Genomic DNA, 19,615 nt, shown 5'->3' on the forward strand with positions numbered 1-19,615 from the left:
AAGTATTTTATTGTATGCCTCTGTCAGTGTATATAAAATAATTACCCTTGTGAAATAGAAATTTATGAAAATTTAGAGAAGTAGATTTAAGGACTGATAAAGGTAGAAGTTTCATGTGGCACCTGTTTAGGGATAAGTTTTTGTACAGGCTTCAAATTTAGTTCTCCTTTGAATATTCACCGGTTCATGAAAAGTGGTTTAGAAAACCATCCAAAGATTCATTTTACTACAAAAAAGAACAGACTTTCTGGGGTCTGAAGGGATTCCTACTTGAAGTTACTCCAGTCAGCAGGGGGTTGTGTTGAATAATCTGCAGACAGAATTGTTTCAAATCTGCAGCTGCCTGGGAAACCTTCAGGTGGTTGAGCCCATGCTGGAGGAACTAAACCAGACATCAATTCTATTGATTGGATGACTTGTGATACTTTTAAGTCAGAAGGAAGATAGGTACACTCACTCAGTGAATATTGAGTGTCCAGTTGTGCAAGGTATTGAACTGGGTGATATAAAGAAGAAAAGATGGTTTCTTCTCTCAAACTCACTTTTTATCTGGATTGGGGTATCAGGGGTTATGAGAGGCTGGCAAACTGTGAAGGTCAATATATTGAGATGGTGGTATTGCAAAGTGAAGTCATGTACTTTTGAGTGTGGTGATGTCATAGGAGCATAGAAGGGGCTTTCGCCACCCTCTCACTGCAGTAGTTAGAGGGGGTCTCACAGAGGAGCCAGCATTTGAGGGCGGAGTCCTGTTGGAGGAGGAGCAATTTCCCAGGGGGCAAGTGGGAAAGGTCTTTTCGTGGAACAGCAAATGCAAACTGATGTGGCATGAGAATATAGTCTGTTCAAGGAAGTACAACCAGTTCATTATGGCCTAGGGGTGTAAAGTAAGAGGTGGAGGAGTGAGGGATGGTGAGGCTGGACCCACATCATGGGATCCGATCATGAAGGGTCTTGTCTGCCTTTAGATCTGAAGGGGTTTAGACTGAATCTAGCCAGTGATGTGAAAATACTGCATAATTTTTATTAGGAGTGCATTTTGGAAGGATTGCTCTGGCAGCAGCATGGGGGCTGGATTTGGTGGAAGGTCAGGGGAAGATCCCAGTTAGGAGGCACACCATCTTTTGCAGGGAGAAAGGAGCCTACACAACAACACTTACACTGCGGCAGAATCTGTTATGGAAATGTGACCGAGATGCACTGAAGGAATAATAATTCTGGATGATTGGGGTAGGCCATGGAAGATTTTCTTAGAGGAAGTTGTATTTACTTACACAATATAAATGGAAATTATATTGGATAAAATTATAACGTAATAAAGATCCGAGTTTTATTCAGAAGGGAGAGAAATCTGGAAACCTCTTTTAATCCTAGAAGGTGAGAGAAATTTAGTTTGAAGAGTAATTTAACTTTTGGGGTGACAGAATGACCTAACGTTTTTGGAGGGCATACCAAATTTTATTTGAAGGACTAGTACAAATGAAATAACTTTAAGTGGATGTTTTGGTACAATTTAGAGAAAAGGTAAAGGTCACCCCTGCATGCATGCCTGGCCTTGGTGACCAAGGAAGTCAGCCCCATGGCTATCAGAAGCCAGCCTAAGGCTTAGCTCTTATTGTCCTGTCTCCCAGGATACACTTACCAAAGCGATACTCTGCCATACCAGATTCCAGGGTCCCCATTCTTTGATGGATTTCACCTGCTCATTCAAGTAATGAATGTCAATGAAGTCACATTAATAGGGGTCATTTTTGTCAGTGACCAGTTGGTGCAGTTCCAGTAGTGACAGATTTATGCTTTTTTTCATGCGTAACATTTGCACACTCCATTGCATTTAGACAGCTCTCCCAGTTAACTATGGTTTGGTTTCTTGATATCCTGAAGAATTTGGGATTTGGCCACCTTGTTGAGCATGTTCCCTCTATTGAGGTTGGTGAAGAAAATATTTGGCAAAGTTCTTCAAAGTCACACCATTGGGGTCAGAGCAGTAAGACATGGGCAGGTAGACATAGGCATAGAGCTCCAGGTTGATCTGGCAGTTGATGGTGTCTCTGATTCCTGGTTATAGTTTTGGCACATCTGTAAGAGGAATGCATAATTGTGATGGGTGGCCAAGAAGGGGTCCTCTGAGGGCACTTTGAGGAGGTGGTAGAGAGCCGGTGGGTTGAGCTCTGGTTCCTTCCAAGCACTGTGAAAGCAGGAAACCACAATGACTCTCAGTGAGGAATGTCTATCTTGAAATAGCTTGATATAACAGTTCAAAGAACATTGCAAATGCATTCTTGCCTCCCACTAAACTTAGGTTCAGATCAACCTTGGAGGTTGCAAACCATTCTGCTGAAATGTTATATTAAATGATGGGTTGCATGAGTGAAGCATCCAGGGCTTAGTAACCGTGGAGCACCTAGCCTGGATTATAGGGGAAAGGATCATGGGCTGTGCTGAAAAGAAAGCTGGACTTTGGAATTGAATTGTTTTGACAGTTACTGTGAGTCTTCCAGCAGGATGAGTTGGAGCCTAGTTTCCTGAGTTATAAGAGTATGAAAGATGTTCACTTTCTATGGTCATTGTGAAAATTAAGTGAAATTATGACACCGAAAGTATCTAGCGCATAATAGGTTCTTAATTCTTTCTGTTACATCTTTCGTGTTAAACGTTTTCATAGTTGGATAAGGAAGGCATTTTGACTAATAGTTTATCTCATACCCAAATTTCTTCCTTCCTCAAGTAATGGAATCCTCTATTCAGTGCGTTGATCTGATCTTTCCTTTGAGAAAATGTGATAGGGAAATGTTTGAAAGCTTATGCTATTTTGACTACCCCCTTCCTACCCCCTGCGTTTTGAGAATACACAGAGTCCCGTCAACGTGCCCCTATAATTACTTGTACCCCCTGTAATAGGCTGAATTGTTCCAGAGTTCATATACAGAGCTTTCATCATTCTTATTTGATTCTCAGTCATTTGCTCGTGTAATTTACCTTGGTTTCTATATACCTGTTTCTCAACATGAGTGATGCACAGATTTTTGTTTTTACACTAGGAACTATAAATGTTTATGGATGGGTAGTTCATATTAGAAATTATATTTAAAAAATGAAAATGAGCTATCTTTAACTTTTTTTTTTTTAAGATTTTATTTATTTATTTGACAGAGAGAGACACAGCGAGAGAGGGAACACAGGCAGGCAGGGGGAGCGGGAGAGGGAGGAGCAGGGAGCCCGATACGGGGCTCCATCCCAGGACCCCGGGATCATGACCTGAGCCGAAAGCAGACGCTTAACGACTGAGCCACCCAGGTACCGCTTTAACTGTTTTAATATCCCCGCCCCTAGTCCCTTAAAGAGATTGAATATAAAACTTTATTATGGAAAATTTGACACATTTACAAAAGGAGGGAATGGTATATGAACCCCCAGGTACCCATCTCCTAGCTTTAACAATTACCAACTCATGACTGATCTTATTTTATCTATACCCATGGATTATTTTGAAACCTATCATACATGCCATCATTTCATTCATAAATATTTTAGAATCTATAAAGGCTAAGTACTGTTTTAAGTGTTAGGATCTATCTCACCTATATTCTCGGCAGTATCTGATTACAGTGCTGTCCCTTTGAACTATAGTTTAACAAAAACATTTGAGGTTGGGTTTTGTTGTTTTGGGGGAATCAAACCATTTTATTGAGATGCTTTGGGGAAAGGTCAAAGGGTAGGAGGACAGTGACATCTGGACCGGAATCTCCCCAGCTTCACAGTCGCTGAAAGGAGGATAGGTTATTTTGCTTTTCTTTCTTGAGTTAATTACCTGCTTAATTGTAAAATATGTCTGTAGTGTTTACAAATATTCTTTTAAGAGTTTTCAGTTGCAAGTGATTATTCAATCAGGATCATCTTTAACAAACACGTTCCTCAGTTCACACTATTAAATTTTTACTGTATTAGTAGTACATTAATACATTTTTACTGGAAAAAAATATAGAATTACATGTTATATATATATTTTATTTTTTAAATTTATTTATTTGACAGAGAGAGAGAGAGCACAAGTAGGCAGAGCAGCAGGCAGAGGGAAAGGGAGAAGCAGGCTCTCTGCTGAGCAGGGAGCCCGATGCGGGGCTTGATCCCAGGACCCTGGGATCATGACCTGAGCCGAAGCCAGCCGCTTAACCGACTGAGCCACCCAGGCACCCGTATATATATATTTTAAAGCATAAAATCAGAGTACATGTACTGTTAGGCAACTTGCTATCCTTAGTTCACACTCCCACACTTCTTTCCATCCTGGCTTGCTTTGAATCTCTTCCACCCTGTGGCCACACAGCCCTGGATGGGATCTTTTTAAAATGTAAATCACATAATGAGTTTCTTGATAAAACCCATTCTAATGACGTCTCTTTTTACTTAGAATAAACTGTAAATTTCTTACCAGGGCCTGAAAGGCCCAGTGTGATCTACCTTGCCTGTATTCTCTGTCCTTCCTGATATGCTTGAGCCTCCTTTTGGTTCCTTGAAGGTGTGTTCCCCCATCATAACACTAAGCCCTTTGCACTTGCTCTGTGCTCCTTGCCTGGTCATATTTTGGCTTGCTGGAGGCATTTGTCATTCAGGATCCTCCCCCCACCCCCCAGCTCCATTGCCTTTTAACTCAAACATTATCTTCTCAGGGGAGACTTATTTGACCCCTTTGTCTATATTAAGTCTTCCTCCTTTCCTCTGGCAGCTTGTCAGGGCATTTAGAAATGGGTTTATCTGTCTTTTTATCCACTGCAAGAGCAGTAAGTGCAAAAATACTTGGTCTGGTTTTTATGAATGCTGCATCTTTTGAAGTTGTAAGAATGTCAATTATATTCATTTTTAGAAATTTTTTTCCTGTTTGTCCCACTTATTTTTTCCCCTTAAATCTCTTATTTGGTGTTAGTTTCTTAAAGATTGATTTTATCATCTTTGTAAATTTCAGAATTGCTCATTGCCAATCTGTGAATACTGATTGTGGGAGAAGACTCATTGCCTGGCTGGAGGCCGGGAAATCCAAGGGTTCCTTCCTTTTCCTTGTGTCAGAGTTTGGAGCACTCAAAGAACCGCATCCACCTCCATGGCACCCTTCCCTCCGGAAGGTGTTTGGATGTGATTTTGCCCACTAACCCTATCCTCTCCTTTCCGTGTGTTTTTTTTTTTGTCCCCTAAAATGTCTGTTTTTCTGATGGCCATCCACTTTTAGAAGTCCCCGCCACCCCCTGGAAAGGTTATGCATGTATTCTTTAAATAACTTCTGTCATTTCTGGAATTTGAGCACGTTGGGAGATAGGCTCGTGTTCTCAGTTGGCTGTCCTGATCTAGTCCCTGTGGTCCACTTCAGAACATTTTTTTTTTAATGTATGAGATTTTTATCTGCTGGTTTTCTCTTTATTGAAGGGATTTAAATTTTTTAAAAAACTTGGTTTGGGAAAATCTTAAAAAGTAGGGAGAATAATATTGTGTACCCTGGTGTACTTTGCCCAGCTTCAAAAATTATCAGCGTATGGCCGATCTTGTTTCACCTGTACTTTCATTTTCCTTTCAAGATTACTTTGAAGTCAGTCCCATTCTTCGTATTATGTATTCTATAAAGACTTCAGTATGTTGCAGAGATGCCAGTGTAATGCTCAGAAGCAGCCTGTCTTCCTGCAGTCACTGCTGGAAACCCTGCTGCCTAGAGCATTCTCACAAATGGCTGAAGCCTGGCGGAATTTCCTCATTGCCTCTTCGGAAAAGACCACCCTATTCATCTCTGTTATGGCCACAGTTTGACACATAGTGTATATTCAGTATCATTTGTTGAATGAAATATAGTCGTTTCTGTAATCTTCATTATGAAAAGCAGGTTATATTTTTGGATATGGTATGGAATTAGGTGGAACTACAGGTGACCTGTCAGAGTAGAACTGGTTTCTGAATCTTTATTGCATAGTGAATTTTCAGAGCAAGAGTCTATATTCTCATTTTAAAAGGGAGAGCAAATGCTTTCCTAGCCCATTGAAAACTCCAACTAATTTCTCTAAGTGTTACCCATACAGTCTTAAATGGTTTAGACATCTTTATGTTGTTGCCCCAGACAAACAGGGCTCTTCAGGACCCTAAGTTTTTGAGGCCATCAAGTTAAGGTTCCCTCCTTGCCTCCCTCCCCTTCTTCCCTTTCTTCCTTGCCTGGAGGGGTCCATCAGGGACCCAGGGAAATAAGATACCGTACAGGAACTAGGAACACTGAAAGCTGAAAAAGCTACTTTGTTCAGTAGGGCAAATAGCAAGATAAAGTGAATTTCTTTCCGCTCTTTGCTGTAGCAGAGGAAAAGAGTTCAGTTGCTTTTGCTGATTAAATGGCAGGCACACATAGTTGCTCTCACATAGTTGCCGTGGGCATCCTGGACTCTTGTTCTTTCTTCACTTGGCTTCCACATCCAGTCGCTGTAAGCCATGTGTAGTCTTCTTTCTCTCTTTTTCTCTGAGCAGTCTGTTCTTCTCTATTTCCATGGCTACTCCACAGTCAGATCACCATCACGTCACCTGGATTATTGTAACATACCTTATGGTTTCCCTCTCCCTCCGGCTATTTATGAGACTTACCTAGCACCTGAAGCGACCCACTCCAGAATAATGAAATCATGACGGAGAGGACAGCTACCCGAAATGTAGGACTTTAATTTCTCTGAAAGCCTCCTTAATTCTCTTACTTATGGGCATTTAAATGCAATGTTCTTTGTGTTTGGAATGTTGGTTTTTTTTCCCTGTTAAGACCTTTTGGTCTTATTGGTGGTATTCCCATTTTTCCTTCAGGTTTCAGGTAAGACCTCAGGAAACCCCCCCTCAGTGTTGTCCAATAGAACTTTCTATGATGATAGGAAATGTTCTGTATTGTTTGCAGTGTTTCCTGTACTATCACTAGCTTTCCAGCACTTAAGCTGTGACTAGTGTGACTGAGAAATTGCATTTTAAATTTCTTTTAACTATAGGTGTTAGGTGCCTTAACTTGTGTCCTTACAGAATCCAGTGTGTGTTCCCCTAACACTATATATTTTCCTAAATTTTTATTATTAAACATTTCACAAAGTTGAAAGAATTTTTTAGTGTACATTCCTGTATCTGTCACCTAGATTCTACCATTAATACAAGTACCATACTTGGTTTTAACACATATCCATCTGGGCCTTTCTCTATCCATCCATTAATTCTTTTTTAAAAATACATTTCAAAATAATACCAGTACTCATTCCCCTAAATACTTTTTTTTTTTTTAAGATTTTATTTTTTTATTTGACAGAGACAACGAGAGAGGAAACACAAGCAGGGGGAGTGGGGGAGGGAGAAGCGGACTCCCCGCTGAGCAGGGAGCCTGATGCAGACCTCCATCCCAGGACCTTGGGATCATAACCTGAGCCAATGGCAGATGCTTAACGACTGAGCCACCCAGGCACTCCTCCCCTAAATACTTTAACATGCATATCATCAACAGCTTTTTTGGATGTAAAGTTTATGTGTAATTGTCCATATTTTAAGTATCTATTTGCTAAGTTTTGATAATTGCACATCCCAGTGTACCCCATACCTCTATCAAAATTAGAACATTATCATCACCCCAGGAGGTTCTCTCTTGCCCCTTCCCAGTGTGTCCTTTCTCTCACTTTCCCAAGAGATGACTGTTCCAAAGATTTTTTTTTTTTTTCTGCAGTGTCCATTTAACACCCTGAATAGCTTAACATCATGCTCACTGTAAAAGAGAAATGCTTGGCTTCTTAGTTTCCATATGCACCCTTCTATACACATTCAATTAAATTTTGTGTTTGATTTTCAGCTAGATCAGCTCTGTGGCTACCCAAAATAGATTGTTTTAGGGCTGCCGTGGAAGCTCATGGAGACTTTGAGCTGAGGGTTCAAGCTAGCAGGTTCTTTCTCTCTGTTAAGTGCTCTAGTACACTTGAAAGACCCCACCCCCCCTGCTCCTGCACCACAGTCCTTACCTTCCTCACTATTGTCATTGGGGTCAAGTGCAGCAGCCTTGGTTTTCCAGTTAGCTTGGTTTTCCAGTTAGCATGTGATTACTGTGCACCACAAATGGTATCGTGATTAATTCTGATTCTAATACCTGCTATGGATTACTGACATCTTATTTCTCATTGACAGTGAGCTCAGCACTGCACTCAAGAGGCTCAAGGGCATGACCAAACCAGTTCTCAAAACCTATCTTTGGGGCGTCTGGGTGGCTCAGTCGGTTAAGCGACTGCCTTCGGCTCAGGTCATGGTCCCAGGGTCCTGGGATCGAGTCCTGCATCGGGCTCGCTGCTCGGCGGGGAGCCTGCTTCTCCCTCTCCCTCTGCCTGCCACTCCCCCTGCTTGTGCTCTCTATCTCTCCGACAAATAAATAAATAAAATCTTTAAAAAAAAACAACAACCCTATCTTTGTGGGTCTGTCTGCTAGGACCACTCCCCAGTGCCAACAGTACATAAGTCTGGGTCCATTCAGGAGACCAAGACCACAGAGTACTTTAAAAGAGGGAAGTTTAATATAAAGAATTGTTAAGTTATGATAGGAGAATAACTATAAAGATGTAAACAAAGCTCTACAGGATATTCCCCAAAGAAGGGCCAACTGAGAGAGGATCCCCCTACTCAAGTCTGGGGTTTAGATTTTATTGGAAAAGTTACAGGTGCAACCTAAAGTTGCTGATAGAAAAATTTGCTGAGTTGCTGGGACTAGAGCTGGTCCACTGTAGCTGAGCAAGCAGGAAATAACCTTCTCAGGTATAGGTGAGCCTAGGTTGGTTGGCCTGTGAGTATGGGAAGTTGGGGTGCTGTTGTGGGCATGCAGCCTGGAGTGTATGATGTCCTCATTGGGAGATAGTGCCCAGTCAAGCCAGCCAGGTTGCTGAGGGACTGGACCTGTGGGCACATGGCTAGGATAGGGCACCACTGGATATCCTCCCATTTGCACCATGCAGCAGGAGCCAGAAAAAAATAAAGACAGCAACAAGATCCAGAAAGCGTCCTTCCTGCAATGCCCCTTTGGTACATTTTACTGTGACAGAGTGTAATATTGTGCTCAGTATAAAGAAGAAATGCTTAAAAACCAGTCCATTTTTAAAGCCAGGTACTGATGGATGAATTGAGAGCAGAGAAAGTAGCACACTGATAATTGTCATAGACAGATCATGTTATTCTACTCAGAATTCCTCAGTAGCTCCCCATTTTACCCAGAGTGAAACCAAAGCCATACAGTCAGGCCCTCATCTTACAGTACTGTCTTCCTGTTGCTCTGGGGTAGCCATCCTGGTCTCCCTGCTGTTTCTGGACATAACCTGCCATGCTCCTGACGTAGGGCCCTTGCACTAGCTGCTCCTTCTTGGAAAGCTCTTTTTCTACGTATCTGCATGGTGAGTTCCTTACTTTCCTTCAAGTAAGTCTTTGCTCAGATGTCAGTTTCTCAGTGAGGCCCACCCTTGACCACCTTGTTTAATACTGAAAGCCCCAGCACTCCTGATGTCCTCACATGGCTTGACTTTTTCCGTGATACTTTTTACCTACCATGCTTTGTAATTTATGTATTTCTAAAGCCTGTCTCCTCCCTCCATAATGTCCAGTGCTATGAGTGGCAGAGGTTTTTGTTTGTTTTGCTCACTTATCCCAAATACCTAGAATAGTGCCCGGTGCATTGTAAATGCTCAATAAATACATGAATATTAGAGTGGACTCGATATACTCATTAAAATGGAATTCTAAGGGAGCCTGGGTGGCTCATTTGGTTAAGCGTCTGTCTTCAGTTCTGGTCGTGATCCTGGGGTGCTGGGATCGAGCCCCCACGTCTGGCTCTCTGCTCAGTGGGGAGCCTGATTCTCCCTCTCCCTCTGCCTGCCACTCCCCCTACTTGTGCTCTCTTTCTGTCAAATAAATACTTTTTTTTAAAAAAGATTTTATTTATTTATTTGACAGAGAGAGACACAGCGAGAGAGGGAACACAAGCAGGGGAAGTGGGAGAGGGAGAAGCAGGCTGCCTGCAGAGCAGGGAGCCTGATGCGGGGCTCGATCCCAGGACTCTGGGATCATGACCTGAGCCGAAGGCAGACGCTCAACCGACTGAGCCACCCAGGCGCCCCAATAAATAAAATCTTTTTTAAAAAATGAAATTCTAGTTTAACAAAGCAATTATGATTTTGTTGTTTGACACATTTTAACTACTCTGTGTTATGCAGTTTCCCTTATATTTTGGAGACTGGTTACATTCTTCTGATTGACCAGGGTGATAAGGCGTATATTTTGGGGTCACTTGTACTTCGTAAAACGAAGCACTGTGCTTTTTTGTTACCTTTTCTATGTCACTCTTTAGCTTCTGTGACTCTTCTTATCTGAGCAGATTCCTGAAGCAGATAACTATACATATATATTTTAAAGATTTTATTTATTTATTTGAGAGATGGGGAGACAGTGCGGATGATTGGGGGGTGGGGCAGAGGGAGAGGAAGAAGCAGATTCCCTGCTGAGCAGGGAGCCCAACACAGGGTGATCCCAGGACCCTAGGATCATTGACCTGAGCTGAAGGCAGATGCTTAACCAACTAAGCCACTCAGGTGCCCCATATTTTTAGCATTTTATTCTTCTGAATTAAATCTTGGTCATGGAAAGTTAACTTATTTTTGTTGTTGTTTTTAGGTGCTGAATGTGGAGTAAATGCAGATGTTGAGAAACATCTTGAATTGGGCAAGAAATTACTTGCAGCTGGACAGCTAGCTGATGCTTTATCTCAGTTTCATGCTGCAGTAGGTTTGTATCTTGGAACCAAAACCCTCAGGGGCCATTCTAGTGAATTATAATTAACAGCTCCTTCTTTGGATAGCATTTAAAATAAACATTATTTGATGTTTAAAGAAAACATTTAAAAATATTTGCAGGATTCTGGGTGAAATAGATTAATAAAATAAATGCACAGCACTTAAATGCATATGTATCTAACACGAGAGAATTATCCAGGTAACTTAAGACTTTTTACTGTAAGTACCAAGAATAATTCAAGGTAATTTTGACAGAAAGCTTTTCTCACTGTATTATATAGTTTTTTGCCCCCCTAGAAGATTTCACTGAAGACGGTTTAATTTTCTTGATGACTTGAGAACATTGGTATAGTTATTTTACTTTGAGGCCTTTGGGGGATCCTGTTGTCCATTGCCTCTTCCGTGTTGGCCAAACTTCCTCCATCTCTTAGGCTGTTCTGTTGCTCACTTGTATTTGTCTGTAGTGTCAGCTGTCTTTGCACCTTTCAGTCTGTTGGGATCGAGAGAAACGAGATGGCCACAATGAATAGGTTCTAAGTGAGGGCTTACAGGATTTTCTTATGAGTCACTGCATACACTTTTGTGCTAGGACTTTTTGACATTGACTTTCTGAATCCTTTTTTAAATTTATACATTCTCACCTTTATTTGGGATGGTTAAGAGTGACAAGTTAACTGCGGGGTAATGAGGTGGGGTTTTTTTGTTTTTTGTATATTTTTACTAAGGTACAGTTCTCACCAGAAAAATTATCATCCTACTCTTATAATTTACTTTGTAAACAGAACATGATTAGATTTTGGTTTGGCAATATTTTTCTTCATGCTGTTTTGAAAACTCAGATTTTTATTACTGATGTTATTAACTCTCTGGAATAATAGGAAACCTAAATTTTAATCTTGGCTATGCCACTTGATAATCCTATGATTATTGGTCAAGTTATGTAAGTAAATTTTGGCTTAAACAAGTTACCTGCATATTCCTAGCAGTTTTCACTGTGCTACCCAAAAAAGGATTTCTTTGTGAAGGTTAGGTTGAGAATAATGTATATAAAGATTTTTTTGAAAATAGGGTACAATCACACATGTAAGGTATGTAGAAATAAAATTTTTATGTCTCTGAAAATTAAGACTTTTAAAAAACAGACTTGATGTGTTAATAGGATTTTCTTAATTATGTGAAGTTTCTATTAGGAAATTTTTTCATTTTGGCTATTAGCTCACCTTGGGAAGTGGTAGGTAATTGGCACAACAATTCACACAAGTTACTTTTCAATAGAGACCATATACCATGTGACCATGTCATTACTGAGGCCACACTTTTCTGGTGATTTGAACTGCCTTCAGTGCTGCAGCATAGTAATGAAAAAAGATTTCCATTATTGTCTTAGATAAAGCAAGTCTTAAAAAAATATTGATTCTTCCCTAGTAGTGCAAGAATATTTGCAGAAACTTATACCTCCTACCTACTTTATACTTTATTATTTGCTTTCTTTACTATCACATTTAGCCGAAACATTAGGGCCATGTAATATTGTTACAGTAGTTTAAAATGACTACCTGTTGTTCTTTAGCTTCAGTGCCATACAAGAATTCTTGAGATGTCTCTTTCCCAAAATACCCAATAAAATATTGTTGTAGTCACCAAAAGATAAATTAGTAAAGCTAGAATATGGTAATTGATTTATGGAATTCATTGAAGGTAGAAAGCGAAGCACTACTGTGTATTCAGAGCTCAGAGCAGTGTCCTTCTGTCTGTCATGATTTGGCGGGTTGCAGCCATTCTCAGATGGTGCCCATGTCATAATTTCTGAGGAGGACCTGTGTAGTTTGGGACATTCATCATTTTAGTTTGTGTAAAACACTGATCATAACTAACTTTAGAAAATAAAGTTTAAATTGTATATGATGACACTATGTGAGAGATAGTGATGGGGGTGGTGTCATGGTCCATTGAATCTCTTATGAGATGTGTATGTGTGTTTATCAGAAAAGAGCTTTGGAGCCTCCATTTCAGTGGTCTCCTTTACCAAACATCAGATTTTATAATGACCCCTCTGGCTGCTTCGGGCAGCGCAGTGAGTTAGTGAGTGCCTCTCCCCAGCAGTGAGCGCATCCTGGCTCCTGCCTGGTAGACCCTGCCAAGGGTGCGCTCACTGCTGCAGGTCGAGGAGCTCTGCTGCAGTGGGGAAATGGCATTCGTGTCTTCACACGTTGCTTTACTTTACACTGACTGTATAAAGAGATCATTAAATGTTTACTCATTTATTATACTTCCCAACTGCTCAGTTTTGTGATGTACTTTATTTCTTTAACTTCTGTGATTAGAAATTGACGGTAGGGTTTGTAATAGAATTTGGCTAGCAGCCTTGTGAGTTATCGACGGATTGTTTTTTATTATAATGCTATAGTTGACATTATTTATGGTTGTGGCACCCTTCCATTTTCATTTTTGAAAAATTACTAGGTGCATTTTGAAAATTGGGCTTGGTATGTTTTATGATTACATTTTTAACACAGTAAAAGGTTTATGTATTAAAACTCAGTAGCAACACAAATGGTTTCTACAGTATGGTACAGATCTATCAGTGATTTGATCTGAAGTTTTTTTGTATCTGGCAAATGAATATTTTTTGGCAGGAGTTTTAAAATTTGGAAGTGATGGAAACATTCTTGATCTCTTGGAAACTGTGATTTAAGGAAGAATGTTGATTACCACTTTCTAATTAGTCTTCTGAAACAGTTGCACTTACCTCCGTGTTTTGAAGCAGACACAAGTTTTGTTTAGAGATTTATCATTAGAGGGACTGCAGTGCAGTGTGAAAAATGCCCTTTTATTCCTGCAGCATGATCTTACGGAGACAGTGAATTCTAGGATCTGAAATCCCTTTTTTGACAGACTTAAAAGAATGTCTTAGCTATCTGTATCTGGCAGGAATGAATGTCTAATGCGGTGGATTAAGTGGTGGGCATTTCTGAAATGATAGGTTTCCCCATTTGCTTGGGAAGGAAATCAGCATCCCATTTATAATTTGCTAAATCAAAAAACAAAATCCATGTCTACATTTATTTGTCACTTAAACATATCATGATGCTTTCTCATCACATTTGTACCTCATTTGTGAAATGGGGATGGGCATTACTAGTCACATCTAGACAGAAGGGAACAAAGAGTACTTAGTAACTTTCCAGACGTCACATTCTAATTCAAAAGATCGTGAACTTCCTAGGGATAGGTAGAATCTTAGTATTATTGTTATTATCATCATTATTATTTGTATTGAAGTATAATTAGCATACAGTGTTATATTAGTTTCCATTGTACAACATTGATTTCACAGTTCTGCACATGATCCAGTGCTCACCACAATACGTGTAGTCATCTGTCCCCATACAGTGTTATACAGTATTGTTGACGATCTCCCCATGCTGTACATTTCATCGCTGACTTATTTACAACATGACTAAGTTTGTGCCTCTTAATCTCCTTTCTCTCTTTTACCCATCTCTTCACACCACCCCCAGAACCACCAGTTCTCTGGATCGAAGAGTCTGTTTTTTTGCTTGTCCTGTTTTTTAGATTCCACATATAAGTGAAGTCATATGGAGGGCGGCTGGCTGGCTCAGGTGGTAGAGCGTGTGACTCCTGATCTTGGGGTTGTAAGTTCACGTTCCATGTTGGGTGTAGAGAGTACTTAAAAATAAAATCTTTAAAAATGAAATAGATGAAGTGGCGCCTGACTGGCTCAGTCAGTGGAGCATGCAACTCTTCATCTTGAGCCCCACATTGGGTGTAGAGATTACTTAAAAAAAAAAAAAATCTTAAAAAAAATAAAATAAGTGAAATCATATGGTATTTGTCTTTTCTGACTTATTTCACTTAGCATAATACCCTCTAGGTCTACCCATGTTGTTGCAATGGCAAGCTCTCATTCTTTTTTATGGCTGAGTAATATTCCTCTGTGTGCGCACTTGTGTGTATCAGCCACCATCTTAAGGATAGGTAGTATCCTATTTAGTCATTATTTTATTTTTTATTTTTTTATAGATTATTTATTTGACAGAGAGAGACACAGTGAGAGAGGGAACACAAGCAGGGGGAGTGGGAGAGGGAGAAGCAGGCTTCCTGCTGAGCAGGGAGCCCGATGTGGGGCTCGATCCCAGGACCCTGGGACCATGACCTGAGCCAAAGGCAGATGCTTAATGACTGAGCCTCCCAGGTGCCCCTTAGTCATTATTTTAATCTCTGGTAGGTACTCAGTAAAAGTTTGACTGAAGAGGTAGAGTTGGGTTAGCTGGGAGCAAGAATAAACATTTTTTGTATCTAGGCAAGGGTGGTGGTCTTTCTGCTTTCCACTGCCACTGTTTACATCATTTATAATTGGCTTTCTGATGTATTTTCTCCAGATAGTAGTTGTGGGTTTTTTTTATTATGGCTAATTTTCTCATATTTGAGTTGTTTGGTAGTTTGAGGATTAGGATGAACTCTCATGTTCATATTTTTTTTTTAAGATTTTATTCATTTATTTGAGAGAGAGAGAGAGAGAGAGAACACAAGTGGGAGGGAGGGCCAGAGGGAGAGGGGGAAGCAGACTCCTCGCTGAGCAGGGATCCTAGGTGCCCTGAGATCATGACCTGAGCTGAAGGCAGACGCTTAACTGACTGAGCCACCCGGGCACCCCTCATGTTCAAATTTCTAATAAACTACTATAACAATTGGAATGACCTGTTTTCAAATGAAATCTAGTATTTCTATATGTAGACTTGTATTTTAAATAATGAACTGTATTGTGTATTGAATGGATAACAGGATAAGTGATTATTTTCAAGGTTATCAGATTTTGTATTATGAGACACTAAGCATGAATTTCTTAAACCAACCCTTGTTCAGTTGCTACTTCATGCACAGTGATAAAGGAATGGACATGATTTCTAGGAACTGTTGGTATTTTAAGATGAAGCTACAGGGACAGCTATTTTGTTTGGCCATTCAGGTGACCCTATACAGCTAAGAACATTGATTCTTGATTCACACGTTGAGCCATTACCATTTGTTTCCTCATTTTTGTAGGTTTATTGTTATAAATTGGGGTTCTAATTCCCACTTCATGTCTTAAAAAATACCTAAAAACTGAAGAATAAAGCAAATGAAAGTGAATGCTCCAGAATTATTTTATATAGACATTTTGAATATATGTATAATCAAATACTTAATACAAAAGCTGTGTCATATATAATCCTCCTTGGAGGTTTTTCTGCATAGACTGAAATGGTCAGTTTTTTCCCAAAGTGAAGTCCAATGCAATTTTTAGTGGAAGTGCCTTCTTGATAAAATGCCCAACGTTAGCACTAAGCATTCTTCTTTTCTTGAAAGAACTAGATACAGAGTTCAAAATAAGCAACATCTGTGTTTGCAAATCCATTGCTAATTTCATGAGAGAATGATCTGAATATCCTTTAAGAGCTATGTCCATTCTCTGGAATCCCCGAGTGGGGTGGCTGGCAGGGAAAAAGGGAGCCATGTGACCAGATGTTTGCTTTGCCTCCTGAATGGAAAGTACTCCAAATGGAAAACTTTCTCGGGCCAGTGAGGTCAGAATCTATGAGCAGCTCCTCTTCCAAAAGCAAGTGACAGCAGAGTCTGCCAGACCCTCCGCACCAGCTCAGGAAGGCTGCTGGGACCAGAGGGCAGGCGATGGAGCAGAGACCTCAGCCCTCACCCTCTTTGGTCCCCTCTGACAAAAACCTCTTCTGGGCGGAACAGAGTGTGGCAACAAACCATTTGCTCTCCAGGTTTACAGACCTGGCTCTGGAAGGAAGACGGACGGGAAGGGAGCCACATTCATCCGGAGGCTGGGAAATGTTTTCCTTGGTCTGTGGCTGGGCTGATGTTGGTGTGTGCTTCCTTCTTGTCCACAGCAGGATGGCACTAGGGAAAGCAAACAAAATAGAAGCCTTTCTCGATGAGAAGGACCCAGGAATTGAGGCCCGAAGCAAGGGAGGAGCTTCTGGGGGAGGGTAGGGGTGAGGAGAGCCTGTGGGGAAGCTGGCTAGCTCCAGGGACCTGCCAAGTATTATTACAGTGTCCTACGGAAATGAGAGAAAGACCAAACAAGCTGTGTCCATTCTGACTTCTAGTCCCTCGCTTGTCCTAGGCAGGTCTCAGTGTTGGCCTTGATTGTGGTGATCAGGAATTTGTTTCCATTTCCTTTTATTTGAGTCCCTTTGGGCCAGGTGATAGGGAGACACGAAAGTGAATTTACTCAAGGAATTTATTTTCTCTAGCTTGAGGTGTATGTATAAATAATGTCAGAGGGAGTGGTAAGTGTTATGGGCATAGTAAGAGAGGTATACTGTATTACAGAATGCTATGGAAATTTAGGGAATGGAAGGTATATTTTCACATGTGTAATCAAATAGGTCATTTAAGCTGTGTCTCAGAGACTGAGTAGGATTTGGACATACGAAGGTGAGAGTGTGTGATGTAAACTCCAGGTCTTAAATCATGTCGTTTCTAGTATTTATTTTTTGCTTAGTGTAAGTAAGTCATGAAAGTACTCCATGTTCATTGTGACACATTTTGGAGTATGTAGATACAGTATAAAGAAGAAAACCCGATCTGTCTGCCCAGGTAACTGCTGTTGACCAGTGGTGAATTTCTTTTTCCGTTCAGAGGCAGTCACTTAAGTGTCAGAAATCCTTAGGTATCAAATCATTCTTATGGCCAGACCCACATGTTTAATTTATTGCACACTCTTAAGTTGAATATGAACTGAACCTAAAAATAATTTATATCATGTATGCTCTAAATGTAGTAACTCTGTTTCTTACTTTTTCTTCAGGCTAATTACAGTCTTTTGTAGGAAATACCCTATATACAGCCGCTGACAGTGCTCTTTTTCCCTTGTTTTCTAAGCAAAATTGACCAGGAAAGAAATTTCAGTGATGCTTATCTGTGGTATATGGGTTGTTTTTGGTTTTTGTTTTAGATTTGAGAAAAAGATTAAGTTTTTTTTAATTAAAATGCCCAGTTCTCTTAGTTTTTCAAAAATATAACTACAATAAAATATGTAGTACAATAAAATGCATATTTCAAAATTTACCATTTTGACCATTTGTGAGTGTATGAAGTTAGTGGCATTCAGCGCATTCACATTGTTGTACAACCCGCAACCCCATCCGTCTCCAGAGCTTTTTCATCATCCCAAACTGAAACTCTGTACCCATCAAGCAATTGTTCCCCATTTCTCTGTCTGCGTTTCTCTCCTTCCCTCTTTTTTCTTTTCTTTTTATAATAGCCATCCTAATGGATGTGAAGTGGTATCTTGGTGTGGTTTTGATTTGCATTTCCCTAATGATTAGTGAAGGTAAACACCTTTTCGTGTGCTTTTGGCCATTTGTACACCTCTTTCATACATGGTGTATAGCCTACTCTCTCCTCCTGTTCCACCTTTGCCCAGCAGTACTTCAGGTAGTTTAACGCCATTAACAACTTCTCAAAACCAGGATTTTGAATGATTATATACTATCCTGCCATACAGATTCCCATTTGTCATGTTTTTCAAATGATAAGACCTTCAGGGGTAGAACTTTCAGAGAGTTTTAGTTGTAAATTTTATAATGATGGAACATCTGTGTGCATAAATAAATGTTTATTTGTTTAAGACACATGGCTGGATTTGGTCAAGAACATATATGTTTCAAAATTGCTTTCTAGAAGGACTGTTTGACAGCACGAGGTTTGCTTCTAATTGTAGGCACTGAGCAGAGTGGAATTAGCTCAAAACCTAACGCGTCCATCTGTTTTCCTTCTTTCAAATATTGTTAATTAGTCCTGCTCTCATTTCCATTCTCCTCCTTTGTCCTAAGATTTGTACCTTTATTTCTTCACTGCCATTTTAGTTGGAATTTGTGAGGGAGCAGAGATTGCACTTTTTTTTTTTTTAAGATTTTATTTATTTGAGAGAGAGTGCGAGTGAGCATGAGCCAGGGGGAGGGGCAGAGGGAGAGGAAGAAGCAGACTCCCCACTGAGCAGGGAGCCCGATGCGGGACTGATGTGGGGCTCTATCCCAGGACCCTGGGATCATGACCTGAGCCGAAGGCAGATGCTTAACCAGCTGAGCCACCCAGTTGCCCCAAGATTGCACATTTACTATGTCAGTTTAATTGGAAGTCTATAATTTTCTAAAGTCCTATGAATAAGGCACAGTCACATTCTCAATCAGTATTTTACTTAAGGAAATTTCAGCAAAGACAAAGACTGAATTGCATACTTACAGAAGTTATGAGTTGAATATAGTTAATATTTTAACCCAGACGTTGGCAAACTTTTTCTTTAAAGAGCCAGATAATGAATTCTTTTCAGATAATGAATATTTAAGCTTTGTAGCCATATAGTCTCTGTGTGCATATTTTTTTATTTTTATTTTTTGGCACCTCTTTAAAAATATAAAAGATACTCTTTTTTTTTTTTTAAAGAATTTATTTATTTGACACAGAGAGAGGGAACACAAGCAGGGGGAGCAGCAGTGGGAGAGTGAGAAGCAGATTCCCCACTGAGCAGGGAGCCTGATGTGGGACTCAATCCCAGGACCCTAGGATCATGACCTGAGCTGCAGGCAGATGCTTAACTGACGGAATCACCCAGGCATCCCATTCCTGTTCTGGCTTTATTTGCAGTGATCTTGCTAGTCAACATGATGCATTATTGATGAAGAAATTCTTTTTTTTTTTTTTAAGACTTTATTTTAGAGAGCACTCAAGCAGGTGCAAGAGAAAGAGCAAGCAGGAGGAGGGGCAGAGAGGGAGGGAGGGAGAAGGGA

At 40.3% G+C, this 19,615-nt stretch overlaps 1 protein-coding gene across 1 annotated transcript in view; it reads left to right on the top strand.

Annotated features, from left to right (window-relative positions):
- Positions 1-19,615, top strand: part of DNAJC3 (DnaJ heat shock protein family (Hsp40) member C3) — a 71,275-nt gene that overhangs the window by 6,863 nt on the left and 44,797 nt on the right. Inside the window, exon 2 of the mRNA XM_028112077.2 lies at positions 10,678-10,788. Coding sequence (XP_027967878.1) covers positions 10,678-10,788 — 111 coding nt within the window. The remainder of the gene's footprint in view (positions 1-10,677; positions 10,789-19,615) is intronic.

The sequence above is a fragment of the Eumetopias jubatus genome, unplaced genomic scaffold (assembly GCF_037043125.1).
Source record: "Eumetopias jubatus isolate StellerSeaLion01/CBP00866 unplaced genomic scaffold, mEumJub1_p1.0 scaffold_3, whole genome shotgun sequence".
Classification (NCBI taxonomy): domain Eukaryota; kingdom Metazoa; phylum Chordata; class Mammalia; order Carnivora; family Otariidae; genus Eumetopias; species Eumetopias jubatus.